General features: G+C 51.2%; 1 protein-coding gene across 1 annotated transcript; it reads left to right on the forward strand.

The window, feature by feature from the left end:
- The first annotated feature begins 5,763 nt into the window (after positions 1 to 5,763).
- Positions 5,764 to 11,319, forward strand: LOC120840046. The gene is made up of 3 exons (XM_040210480.2): positions 5,764 to 6,401; positions 7,216 to 7,349; positions 10,739 to 11,319. The coding sequence occupies exons 1-3, from the start codon at positions 5,764 to 5,766 to the stop codon at positions 11,317 to 11,319; spliced, it is 1,353 nt and encodes a 450-aa protein (XP_040066414.2).
- Positions 11,320 to 14,316: the final 2,997 nt, after the last annotated feature.

Raw genomic sequence — 14,316 nt, forward strand, 5'->3', positions numbered from 1 at the left:
TCAACCACTTGGTCAATTTTACACCGCCATAAAGCGCATCGACCCCCGAGCCGGCAGACCCCTGTCAAACACGGAGAGCAGAATACTAACACAGGCACTGCGGGTCTCGGCAAGACAAAGCCATCAGGCCCTCCGAGGGTCCGTTGAATAGCGCTATGCTAATCCACCCCGTGGCCTTCGGGTCTCCAGATGGCAAGCTTGAAACAAGCGCTAGAAACAAAACATGAGCCCAAAAAAACATCAACTTTCTGTGACATATTCGAAGAGAGGGGGAAAGCGCGATCAGTTTCAATCAGTGCTCAAAAAGCAGCCCGTGCTTTAGACTGCACTGCCACGGAAACTTGCCCCCGAGTTTATAAATACTGAGTTCATTCGAGTGGGACACCCGTTTCTTCAACATTCCCACTGCAGTGCGGTTCTATATCCACAGTTTCCGAACTGATGAAGCGAGTAAGCGGTACCACGTCGTTGGACAGCTGGCTGCGTAAGATACAGAGGACAGTGCAACATGATGTGGAACCCGAGTTAAGCAATACTCGAGGTTTTATTATATGTTATTTTAGTAATTATGTTGCTGTGGTCTAGATAGTTTTCCGCAAGGGGCCGAACACTTTTCACGAGCTCCAATCCTGGATTGTCGCGCACGGAAAAAATTAGCGAAATCAGAAAAAAGTCGCATAACCCCTCCCAATACATCGTTTCCATGGCCTTATTGCAAACTCGAATGCGTTGGAACCGCTCCTTGGCACTCAATACAGTTCAGCAGCTTTTGCGTCGGCATTCGGTTGCAGCAATAGGTTGTCATTGCAGAAATTATCAGAGACTGCGGTGACGACAGGAACATGACAGGCGTAAGCAAAGATGGATCAAACACAGCTGACTTGCTATTGCCAAATAGATCACTTATGTCGGTTCTGAACCAAGAGGAGCACTAATAAGTTGAATAAGTGGAACAGCTCTCTAAAAAAAACACATCAGAGCATCTTGGTGTAACACCAGAAAATCCTGGTGTAACACCTAGCGATCTGGTGTGTCCCCCAAACAGGCTGATATAAACCGCACACCAGCCTGGTGAGCCCACCAGAGCGTCTGATGGCTACACTAGATGCTTGATGAACGCACCCGGTCAGCGTGATGTACTACCTTGTGAACTTGTAGGCACACCACACGGCTTGATGTGCTCATCAGACTGTGTGTCAGACATACCAAGCAGTTCCCCAAACACTTCAGCCTGAAGTGGTTCATAATAATAATAAGAAGAAGAAGAATGATCATTATGATAATGATAATGATGATGATGATGACGAAGATGATGATGATGATAATAAGTATTTCAAGGATGGTCTTCAACTTTTGAAAAGCAACGGATCTGTCCGCTCTACTTGTCAGATGCCGTTTGGTGTTTCCATAAATCGTAACAGAAATACTAATAAAAATTAAAAAATCAGCTGTCTTTGTGACGTTTTTGAAAGGCGTTCAACTTCTAAATACACAGCGTTTAGGGCCTCTTGAGCTTCCCCTTGGGCGGGCACACTTACGAGGCCACAGAAGGGCACAGTGCCATGGGCTTGTAATCTAAAGCTTTTTTTTCTATCTTAATATTTGTTTAAAGCAAGCCGTGAAAGCTACACTTCTGCGGTTTGTGTTGGTGAGTTAGATGGCAAGGGGAAATCGTATATATGGCCGATCGCAATGATCAATCGATTAATGAAAAAAAAATTGTTAATTTACTTTTAATTTAGTACAGACATAAGGCTCCAAATGGAAACTTGCTGAGCGTCATCGAAATCCATTAAATCAGTAATGTATAAAGACTTTGAGCGCATGCGAAGCGCAGTAATGGACTAAAGGTACCAGTCGCGCAGCAGGGGCCAGGCTACAGGTGCGATAATGCTTACTTAGGGTTTATTTTGTGGGGTCCTTGCTTGGTAACAGTAGGTGCAGGAGAGCTAGTAACATTGATTATTTTTTCAGTGCCCGAGACTGCAGCACAAAAATCAGAACATTTGGTAAAGGAAGAGACAGAAAAAGGGACATCTCGAACTCAGATACTTTACTTGCTTCCACGAATCCTCATACACCCAGAAATCGAAGGCCGACTGCAGCCATCACTGAACTTCTACAAAGAAACCAGTTACATCAAACGCACCCTGGTATCCCAAACATTGGCCAGATGTACAGAAACTAACCTCCCTTCTCTGTCCTCTTCTCCCACCTTCAAACTGAAAAACGAGTCCAACCTTCAGGAAGGACTGGTAGTTTTCAAGACTGACCTTCAGAAAGCCCTACCTTCTTCTCCATTTGCACGCCTTCCTGACAGCAGTATCAAGAAGCAACTGTTGTTAAGTTTGAACACGGGACATTGTTAGATTGAAACGTGTGAGTTTGTTGTAAAACGCCTGTGCAAGGGGGGTAACAGTATATTTGGCTCGTCTGAATTGTCTACCACAAACGTGACTACAGCAAAACGCTAAGGTTTTTTTTTTTTTTAATTAATGTATCAACAAATGAAACCTTGCTTCCGCTTGTTTACTTCCCCTAGCGTCCTTCAATCACGGCATTCAAATTAGTATGTTGCTATTTAATGGGATAGATAAAAGAAATGTTCGTTTACTCTAACTAAATATTTTAATTAGCAAAATACAAATGTAACGTATATGTAACGACACGTTCCATTTTTTAAACTGCAACGGGTTCCTTTCTCGCAGACGGAGCTTGTAACGGGAACACGTTCCAAAAATCAGGAGGAACGAGGAACGAACTTCCGTTCCTCTTTTTGAGGAACGTGTACAACACTGCTTTCTCCACGGTGCTCCCACACCCCGGCGGTTCCTCATCTATACACCAACTCACGTTTACAAACAAACCGAAACGCCCCTAGCGGACGCCAAAGGCGCCGCGACAAGACAAGAAGTTCGCCCTCGCCCATAAACAGACCATTGGAAAGCGATGTTGTCGCGTCGGTGGGAATGTTTGTTCTCTTTTTCGCGTTCGAATTGTTGATTCTACGTCTTCCTGGAAATGTCGGACTACTTTCAGCGGCCTCAGCAGCAAAATTAACTAGGCTCGTTACACCCCAAAACTTTGAGTGAGTAATGTGACAGGCGGCGACTCATTCCCCGTTTGACGCCGCAGAATGGACGCTGAAGCCTAATTCGCATGATGAGATTCCGCTCGCAATTTACAGTCGCGTCGTCGCTCGGGCTGCAAAAGCGTGTACCGTAGCTGAGATAGTCTGCGTCAATACTTAGAATCACAAGCAGAATCTGGCCAAGTAGATCGGACATAACAAGTTGGTGATGGCCACTGATAAAAATTATCATCATCTCTTTGCCTCTAGCCTTTACACCGAGCCCACTTAACCCAACCAACCTTTAAACTTAAAGGTCTTTTGAGGCTTGCACTTACTTCTTATCGCAAATACCGGGCCCACGTTTGGTTTACGGGCAGGTGTCGTCTAAAAGAGCAGATGACAAGCAGAAATTTTTGAAAGAGTAGACGACAGTTCGAACGATCAGGCGACCGTTCGAACTTGAAGACGCACTAAACGTAGTCCGCAGGTGGTCCGTACAACTTGGCGGTTTTCGGGCGTTCATGTTGGAACAAAACAAATAAATCTGATGACCGCAAGGATCCGTGAATTCAACCCAAAGTGCTTCCCGCCCAAGTAATCGTGGTCCTACGGCGTCTGGTTTTCCCTTTTCACTTCAGATATTCACGTTCTCGGACGAACCGAGTACATCAAAACTGACCTTCAAACCTTTCTCGACTCTTTTTGTACAGCCCCAGTCGCGGCGCTTTGAAGAGAAGGCAGGTTCGTCTCTGGTCTTCTCAAAAGCAACGCAGAAATGCACGTCCCCCATGGTGACTTCCGCCCACAGGCCCAAACCGGAAGTGCGCTCGACGCGCCACCACCGCGCCGTGACGTAACAGAGTTGAGTTCGTGTATACACGAACTCATCTCTGTTACGTCACGGCGCGGTGGTGGCGCGTCGGTTGCACTTCCGGTCTGGGACTGTGGGCAGAAGTCCCCATGACAGACGTCTATTCCTGCGTTGTTTTGAAAGGAACCAGACAAAAACCTGCCTTCTCGTCAAAACGCCGCGACTGGGGCCGTACCAAAAGTGTCGAGAAAGGTTTGAAGGTCAGTTTTCACGTGCTCGGTTCGTCCGAGAATCTGGATATGTGCCGTGAAAAGGGGAAAGCAGCCGCCGTCGGACAACGATTGCTTAGGCGGGGAGCACTTTGGGTTGAATTCACGGATACTTATGGTCATCTGATTTATTTGTTTCGTTCCAACATGAACGCCAGAAAACCGTCATGTTGTGCGGACCACCGGCGGACTACGTTTAGTGCACCTTCAAGTTCAAACGGCCGCCTGATCGTTCGAACTGTCGTCTGCTCTTTCAAACGTTTCTGCTGGTCGTCTGCTCTCTTGGACGACGCCGTCCCGTAGACCAATCCTTGGCCCGGTGCTTGCGATAAAGGAAGAGCAGGCCTCAAAAGACTTAAATTTGAAAGTTGGTAAGCAGGCTCGATAAAACAGTAGATACAAGGAGATGTTGATCATTGTTACCAGTAACAATCACCGACTTGTTAGGCCTAATTCACTTGGTCCGATCCTGCTTGCTATTTTCAGCATCGACGTCGACCATCTCAGCTACGGTTCAGGCTTTTGCAGCCCGAGCGACGTCGCGACTGAAAATTGCGAGCGAAATATCATGCAAATCAGGCTTTGGCGTACAATCTGCGGCGTCCACGCGGAATGAATCGCCACATGTTACATTATTCACGCGAAGTTTTGCGGTGTAACGAGCCTCGGTAATTTCGCTGACGCCGCTCAAGTAGTCAGACATCGCCAGGAAGACATAGAATCAACAATTCGAACGTGAAAAAGGGCAGGGGGACTTACACCTACGCCGACAACATCGCGTTCCAATGGTTTGTTTACGGGCGACGGTGAGCTTCGTGCCCGCACCCCCATCGCGCATGCGCGGCGCCGGCGGCGTCCGCTAGGGGCGCTCCGGTTTGTTAATAAACATGAGTTGGTGTATAGACCAACTCATGTTTACAAACAAACCGAAGCGCCCATAGCGCAGAGCCGTATATGTAGAGAGTTTGGTCAATGGGAGGCGCGTGCAGAGCCAGGGCGTGCGGCAGACCCGGAAAGAGGGCTTGGCATGCTCTCTTGACCAACCAGAAACCGAAAAGTATCCCCTAGCGGTGGTAGCGAGAAACAGTTCTGATCAAAGGTCTATGTTCGTATATGGTTTTAATAAGCGCGTAACAGTTGTGGGGATTGAAAAGGACGACAATAAAGGTGGCTCGTGAGGTGGGTCAAGCTAGCGCGCGCTCAGGACGAGCACGGGTTAGAACGGGCGTAGACACCAGTGAAGCGGCTGTCTTTTCTTCAGTCTCCACATTGGCGCCACAGCGTGGGGCCCGAACCCAGATTCCCGTACAGTCAGGTACGTTTAGCAGGCCTTCGCAGTCGCTGCGCCTATACAGACATTGGATTACTTCACCGCCGAGCTTGTTATAGTGACCGTTAAAATGTCAACTTCGCCCCCGCTTACGCGATCCCGTAGCCGCCCCAATGCAGCGAACACAGCTCGTGCTACCGCGACTGGTGATGGAGCGGAGGACTTGCGACCGGGCTCTGATATACCCACAGCAGACTTGGAGGTTCCATTGCCCGCTGAGAGCCTTTCCCCACCGGTGCCGCTTGCACCTCTCACCGCGTTGGGCCCATTGCCAGAACAAATGGCATTGTTCCTGGCGGAGATGTCGCGGCTCCTGCAGGAACAACGCCGTCCGCTACCACCCTTAGTTCCAACACCTCGGACGGGGACATTGCGTTTACATGCCGAGATTCCGAAATATTCAGGCTACGCAGATAGAAAATCGGTTGCTGATTTTCTTGACGAATTGCGTGAATACCAGGCGGTGTCTGAAATGTCTGAGGTTGAACTTCTATCACGCGTACTGCCGATCGCCCTCACGGGAAGCGCCGCGACATGGCGTCGGAGACAATCACCCTTCTCGACGCTACAAGACTTTTCGGAGCAGTTCAAAAATGAATTTCTGCCTCCCGATTACGGCGCGCGAATGCTCGATGAGCTTAGGGCGCGCACTCAGCACCGCGACGAGTCCCTAGTCGAGTTTGTTAGGGCGCTCCAAACTCTCTATGACAGGGCTGACCCTAGTGCGTCCGACTCAGACAAGGTGTCGCGGGCTATCCGGCAAAGCCACCCGCAGTTTCATCCCTACCTGCGTGGGCGGGTGTTCCGGAGTTTGGACGAGTTGGCCCAAGCAGCCCACCAGATCCAGGCGGACATCCTGGCCGAACTAAGATATCGGCCTCCTCCACCGCCGGAGGCTTGCCTGGAACCGTCCTGCGCTTGGACAGGCACGACCAGGCAATCCTTGGACGAGCATGGGTGACGGCCAGTTCCCCCCGGAAGGGTACCCCGAGCGCTGGACCCTTACACCCACGGACTGGGCGATGGTGCTCAAGTCCGCGAGCATGGCCGCCAATACCAAGCCCCATCCAGAGAGCGATACCCAAGGGCCACCTCAGCTACTCTCCGCTGCTTCCGGTGCGGAAGTCTCGGCCACTTTCGCCGGGACTGCACCCGGCGGGTTTCAAACGACAATTCGGGAAACGAGGTAGGCCGCCGATAGCAGGGCCCTGTCTGTCGGTGGCTTCTCCTTGTTACAGGCCCTCGGTCACCCCACCGTCTCGGTTCTTCAGCAGTCTCGGCCCAGCCTCACGAGCAGCCCCGCCGGGGGCCTCCTGTGATGAGCCCGATGTTGCAGCACCTGGTGTGGCGCCCGCTCGAGCGCCCGATGACGCTCCCGCTCCCGGATTACGCGGCGACGCTCTCGCAGGCGCTCGCGGAGATGCCCCAGGTCCCGGCGTGGCGCCCGCTCGAGCGCCCGATGACGCTCCCGCTCACGGATTATGCGGTGACGCTCTCGGCGGCGCTCGCGGAGATGCCTCCGGTAGTACCAGCGCCGGTGCTTTCCCCGAGGCTTCCCACGGAGCGGTTCTCGGTGGCGTCCTGGTCCCCGACGAGACAACTCCGGAGAACAGACGTGACGACAACGGCTGCTCGCAGGAAGTGGCAGCGGCGTGGCCGCCCGTCGTCCACCCACATGCCAGAAAAATGGCTGATGCGACCACACCAGCGCGGCCTTCTGGAAAACCCGTAGACAAGTGTATGGCCCGTGCGGTCCAACCGGAACCCCGTGCCCACTACCGAACGGTGACCTGGGCGGGTCTACGAGACGTGACAATCCTCGGCATTTCATTGATCATGGGAATCCTAGCGACCATGGTATCATGGGTGAGTCGGCTGAAAGTCTATGACAAGCTACTTCGAATTTATAGGTTCCGTCCAGTCACGTACTTTATACCATCCCTTGACGCTATGCGTCACGAAAGTAGAGGTATAACAGAACCCTACATTGTGGTTAACATTGCCGGTCAACAGATCGCAGCTCTCTTGGATACCGGAGCTGCAATTCCACTTTTTGGAGACTTCGTTAGAAAATTGTGCAAAGACCGGAACATCTCAATGCGGCGTTCTCAGAGAGAGCTCCGTACGGCATCTGACCAACTTATCTCCGTCACTGAAGGAGCTCGACTGAAGCTGAGCTTTGATGGGCAACAATGTCGACAACATTTCACATATCTGCCGGGTCTCGCCTGCCCTATTCTTCTCGGTCGAGATTTCATCTCCAGGGAAAAAATAGTCCTAGATTTGTCAGCAGAAGAATATCGATATGGCTCGCAGTCCGCTACTTTCAAGTTTGCAGTCAGACCAATGCCTACGGCAGCTCGTCCTCTAGAGGGTACAATATGTGAGAGATTCCCCTCCTCGGGGTATCTGCACGTGGCAATAAAGTCATTTTCTGGCACCGACTCGGACCGTTCACGTATAGCGAAGCTTTTGGAGAATTTCTCACATATGTTTACAGAAACACCTGGGAGGACTAGCATCCTCGAACACCGAATTGATACTGGAGACACTCCGCCTATCCGATTTAACGCGCGGCCCCTAAGTGTTCACAAACGCACACTCGTGGACGGAGCACTGAATGAGATGATTCGGACCGGAGCCGTCCGTCCCTCGAAAAGTCCATGGGCTTTTCCGGTTGTGTTAGCACCCAAGAAGGATGGCACCGCACGCCTCTGCGTAGATTACCGTCCTCTGAACGCGGTCACGAAGCGAGATGCATACCCCTTTCCATCAGTCTCGTCTGTTTTATATGCACTGGGGTCTGCACGGATATTCACAACCCTCGACTGTAGTAGGGGATTTTTGCAAATTCCCGTAGCAACAGATGACGTCCCTAAAACAGCATTTGTTTGCCCCAGGGGTCTGTTCGAATTTGTCCGACTCCCCTTCGGCCTATCTAACTCCCCTGCGAGCTTCCAGAGGCTCATGGATACAGTCTTGGGTGATGCAAAGTTTAACTATGCAATGGCCTACATGGACGACGTAGTAGTGTTTTCTAGTACTATCGAGGACCACCTTCACCATTTACAGGTCGTCCTGAAGCGCATGAGTGAAGCTGGTCTCACGATTAACCCTTCAAAAGTGCAACTTGCATCACCCAAAGTGGAGCTTCTTGGCTTCGTGGTCGACCAAGGATCGCTCCAGCCGCAAGCAGAGAAGCTCAGAGCAATTATAGAATTTCCCCAGCCACGAGACAAAAAAAGTTTACAACGGTACCTTGGCATGGTGGGATTCTACCGCGAGTTTATTGCCAACTGCGCTGATTTGGCCCGGCCCCTTCACCAGCTATTACGCCGGGAAGTTCCATGGACCTGGACTTCCGCTCAGGAACAAGCGTTTAAAGCGTTAGCAAATGCTATTGCGGATACTGCATCTCTGAGACTTCCTAATCTCAATGCTCCATTCGTCCTCCAAACGGATGCCAGTGATTACGGTATAGGGGCAGTATTACTCCAAGAACATAACGCAGCGTTGCGGCCCGTTGCATTCGCGAGTCATACTCTCACCGCGGCCGAATGTAACTATACGGTAACCGAAAAAGAATGTCTAGCTATAATATTCGCTTTGCGAAAGTTTGACATGTACCTAGATGGAGCGACCTTCACCATCCAGACTGACCATCAAGCATTAACATGGCTGAAAAACCTTAAACACCCCGCTGGACGCCTTGCCCGCTGGGCTCTGGCTTTACAGAAATATGATTTTTCCATTGAATACAAACCGGGAAGGTTCAATGTCGCAGCAGATGCCCTGTCACGAGCACCCCTACCCCCCCGAAAAGCGGATGACACAGCGGAACTCGTCGCTGTTGCTGACGCTGAAGTCTCCTGGGGTCTTTCTGTGAGCCGGGACGAGCTACGAGAAGCCCAGCAAAAAGACGACATGTGCCAAAAGGTATCTCGGTGCTTGACTCAGCCCCATCAAACCGATGGAAACAGGACGTATGGGTCGGCAGACGCATATGTACACAGCGAGGATGGACTCCTCCTTCGCTACATACCGCAGGCAGACGAAGCCGACCCCACAACGTCCCCTTTTCGTGTGGTCGTACCCCGTACATTAAGGCAAACTTTCCTCCGGTATTTTCATGACAGTGCGCTAGCGGGCCACAGTGACGGTCAGAAAACCTACCAGAAACTGTGTCGCGTTGCCACTTGGCCGAGGATGCGCCAGGATGTTCTCCGCTACACACGCAGTTGCCTACGTTGCCAACAAGCCAAACCCAGGGGAGGTAAACCCCCTGGTTTGATGCAGTCAGTGGAAAGTCGTTATCCATGGGAGATTGTTTCATGTGACATAATGGGCCCCTTTCCACGCAGCCCCAAAGGAAACAGGTATCTCCTGGTAGTCACCGACCACTTCTCAAAGTGGGTGGAGCTTCACCCTCTCCGCCAACTGAGTTCCAGGACCATTTGGGACAAATTGAGGGACACCTTCACCCGCTTCGGGTTCTGTTCCCCATTAATTTCCGACAACGCATCCTACTTCACAAGTAAGGTTTTTGAGGACTGTTGCGCAACACTGGGCATCCAGCACAAGTGCACCACTCCTTACCACCCTCAAGCCAACATAGCTGAGAGGGTCAACCGGAACCTCAAAGCAATGCTAGTGGTATACACCGAGAGACATAAAGACTGGGACAATTACATCCCGGAAATGGCTTTCGCCACTCGAACTACGGAGAACCGTACGACAGGGTTCACACCTTCCCAAATAAACTTCGGACGCGAGCTGCGATTTCCCCTCGAGAACAGCTTTTCCGACGATAATCGAAGACCAAACACCTCGTACGCGAGATTCGCTGAACAACTTCGTGATAAAATCACCGACGCTGTGCGAGTGGCTCGACAAAATATTGAGTTAGCGCAGCTCGATCAGAGGAACCAATATGACCAAGGCAGGAGATCCCTAGAATTTTCAATAGGCGACTGCGTTCTCCGGCGCGTGCACCCGCTTAGTAATGCAGCAAAGGGATTCGCGGCATCACTAGCTCCTCGTTGGGAAGGTCCCTTGGAAGTTGTTTCACGGGTATCACATTTGGTGTATAGGTTACGACATGTCGAAGACGGGTCGTTAACTGGACCCGTTAACATTTGTGATCTGAAGCCGTTTGTTTCTAGACATGTCACCCTTTAGGGATGTCCTAAGAAACACAGTCCCCCGTCAATTTTTGCCACACGAAAGATTGTTGCTCATGGTTATTTTCTATCCAGGCATGCCACCTCGACGCAGCAACACCCATTCCTTCCGACGCTCTCGGAGCCGCTCCCGATCCCCCCTACGCCCCCAATTCAACCCGCGGGGCCACTCGCGCCGCGCCAGGCGACATAACCGCCGTCAGCAACCGCCACGCACTGCCGAGGCTGCCACCTGGTGCGTGATGGAGGCCGGTCGAATGGTCACATTCGCGTCCCGGATGGCCTGGGAACACCAACCTCAAGTGCCACAAGGGACTGCACCAGAAGACGTTCCCCATCCCTTCCGGCGACGGACACTGACGGAGCGCTGTGCTGCAGATCTACCCGCCGCCTACGACGAGGAAGAATATGCCGACATCTGTGAACTTTGCCGCGTCCCACTCATTTCATGCGAACAACATCATCAAGGAGCACTTCACCACGACCGAGAAGACCGCCAGCGGGCGCTGGTGCGAGCTGGATCACGGGCCCTTACACCTGCCGACATCGAGGCCGCCCTCCTTATTGTTGGCCGTGCCTGCCCCGAACGCCTGCGCCGAACACTACCCTTACCACCAGAACTGGCGAACATCAGACTCAGCGACGATGAAATTTAACTACCAAGAGATCTTTCGCCACATAGAAGCCATCTCTTGGGGAGGCCACCGCCCATCACCACGACCTCACCAACCACCCCCCACCGACGAGTCGTGACCAGGAAAGCACGTCTGTCCTGGCCACCCTTGCATCGCTTGCCGAGGCACAGCTCCCAACGCAACCCTATCGTCGACGGAGGCTGTGCAGTGACCGGAATCACGGCATCACTATGCCCCCTGCCAAAAACTCCACAATCATGGCGTGTGCTCGGGGAGGGGACCAACGAAAACCACCTGATGAAGAAACTCTCCGCCCCCCCCCCCCCCCCCCCCCCCCCCCCCCGAGAGGGGGAATGATGTGGGGATTGAAAAGGACGACAATAAAGGTGGCTCGTGAGGTGGGTCAAGCTAGCGCGCGCTCAGGACAAGCACGGGTTAGAACGGGCGTAGACACCAGTGAAGCGGCTGTCTTTTCTTCAGTCTCCACACAGTGAAGAGTAGTAACTCTTCGTGGTTGAAAATAGGATGCACGTGTTGTTTTGATCATGATCATGCAGAAAGATGTAAGGAACGAATGCGCCGCTCAACTCTGTTTTGCGCGGACAGAGCGTGATCGCTCGGACGGCAGATTCCTGGCCCTCGGCGCTTGGCGTAAGGATTATGTCGATCTTTCCGCTAGTCGCACTCTTCCACCATCATTTTGGATGAGTGTGATTGAAACATCACGTGTACCATATTTTCAGCTATCGAGAGTTACTCCAATGCAGTTATCAGGTTTGCTTCTCGCGACCACCGCCAGGGTATTATTTCCGGCTTCTGGTTGGTCACATTCGAATTTCTGAAGACGCCCTGGAACACGCCCAGCCCGCTTTCGGGCAATGGCGCCTCCTCATTTGTCTCCTATACTTCCCAACGAATGACCAAACTCTCTACATATACGGCTCTGCCATAGCGGACCCCAATGGCGCCGCGCATGCGCGATGGAGTGTGGACAAGAAGTTCGCCGTCGCCCATAAAACAAACAATTGAAATGCGATGCTGTCGGCGTCGGTGTCAGTCCCCGTGCTCTTTTTCGCGTCGGAACTGTTGATTCTGTGTCTTCCTGGCAATGCTTAATTACTTGAGAGGCCTCGGCGAAATTACCGAGGCTCCTTACACCACAAAACTTAGCGTGAATAATCTGACATACGGCGATTCATTCTGCGTGGACGCCGCAGTATGAACGCTAAAGTATAATTCGCATGGCGAGATTTCGCTCGCAATTTTCAGTCATGACGGCGCTCGGGCTGCAAAAGCGTGAATCGTAGCTGAGATGGTCGACATCGATATTGAAAATTGCAAGCAGAATCAAATTAAGTGAATCAGGCATAACAAGTCAGTGATCGCCACTGGTAACAATGATCAACATCTCCTTGTATCTACTGTTTACACCAAGCCCGCTTACTCCAACGAACTTTCAAACTTAAATGTCTTTTGGGGCCTGCTCTTACTTCTTATCGCAATTACCGAGCCAGCGCTTGGTGTACGAGCCGGCGTCGTCTGAAAGAGCAGACGACAAGCAGAAACGTTTGATGAGCAGACGGCAGGTTGAACGATCAGGCGGTCGTTTGAACTTGAAGACGCACTGAACGTATTCCGCAGGTGGTCCGCACACCTCCTCCGTTTTCCCGCTTTTATGGTGGCAAAAAAAAACATAAATATGATGACCACAAGCATCTGTGAATTAAACCCAAAGTGTTTCCCACCCAAGCAATCGTTGTCCGACGGCGTCTGGTTTTCCCTTTTCACGACACAAATCCAAGTTATCAGACAAACCGAGCACATGACAGCTGATCTTAAAACCTTTCTCAACTCTTACTACCGCACCAGTCGCGGCGTTTTGACGAGAAGGCAGGTTTTTGACTCGTTTCTTTCAAAACAACGCAGGAATGCACTTCCCGCATGGTAACTTCCGTCCACAGCCCCAGACGGGAAGTGCGCACGACGCGCCACCTCCACGCCGTGACGTAACAGAGTTGAGTTCGTGTATAAGCAGGTTTTGATGTGTAACGAACGAGCGTCCAATTTTTAAGCAACACAGGAGGACTTTGTGCAAATTACTTTTATTACAAGAGGTTTCCCGGGCACCAAGTTCTGGTTTGATCACAGCTTATTATTATCGCCTTACTTTCATTCGAATCGCCATAGTCGTACAAGTGACAATCTTATGCCCATTTTAAGTTATTGGTGACGTACGTGGCCATTTTATGGTAAAAGGTTCTGGGAAGAGGCGGCTAGTTGATCTGCAGCCTCGTTCAACGCGATGCGCACATGGCTCGGGACCCGGAAAAACTTAGTGTCATTCCCACCCGCGAGTCCCCGTTGTACCTTGGCCCGTACGAGTTGAGTCAACTTATTTTGGTTGGTGTGACGGAACATACTGCAGTGAGAACACTTTGAGAGTCTACAAAAATAATGGCTTTCATCTCTTTGCTCCTGATTACGGAACACGATATAGTTTAGCAGTGGAAATGCTGGCGACATTGTTAAGCCGAGTGGCATGGGTAAACGAAGTTGCATAAACAGCGGAGCCAACATACATTAAGGACTTCGACCATCAGTGTAAAACTGGCAGTAATGTTTGAATTTTTCTAGCTGAGCTGGGAATTCCTGTTCTAGAATGAGTGGGGAGACGTTACGTTTATTATATTCTGTAGAACACCAATCACAAGCTACAGGCTTGATGTCCCATGGGGCAGCATGACATTCATTTTCTAGTAAATGGATACCCTCACGAGGGAGGTTAAGGGAGAGACGGAGGTTCTCATAACGGAGACTCAAGGGTCGAAATTTAGACGGTCAGGCGACACGACTCCTGCAAAAATCGTCAAAATTGACGCGTCGGCTTCAGTATTGACGATTTTTGCACAAGTCGAATCGCCAGACGAGTTCTGTGGGCAAGCCAACGTCACGACTTTTCTCCTCGCGTTCTCCACTTTTCTTTGGCGTCGGTGCTCGTCAGACTTGACGTCACACGCC

This window comes from Ixodes scapularis, unplaced genomic scaffold (assembly GCF_016920785.2).
Source record: "Ixodes scapularis isolate PalLabHiFi unplaced genomic scaffold, ASM1692078v2 PGA_scaffold6__148_contigs__length_123643588, whole genome shotgun sequence".
Taxonomy (NCBI): Eukaryota; Metazoa; Arthropoda; class Arachnida; order Ixodida; family Ixodidae; genus Ixodes; species Ixodes scapularis.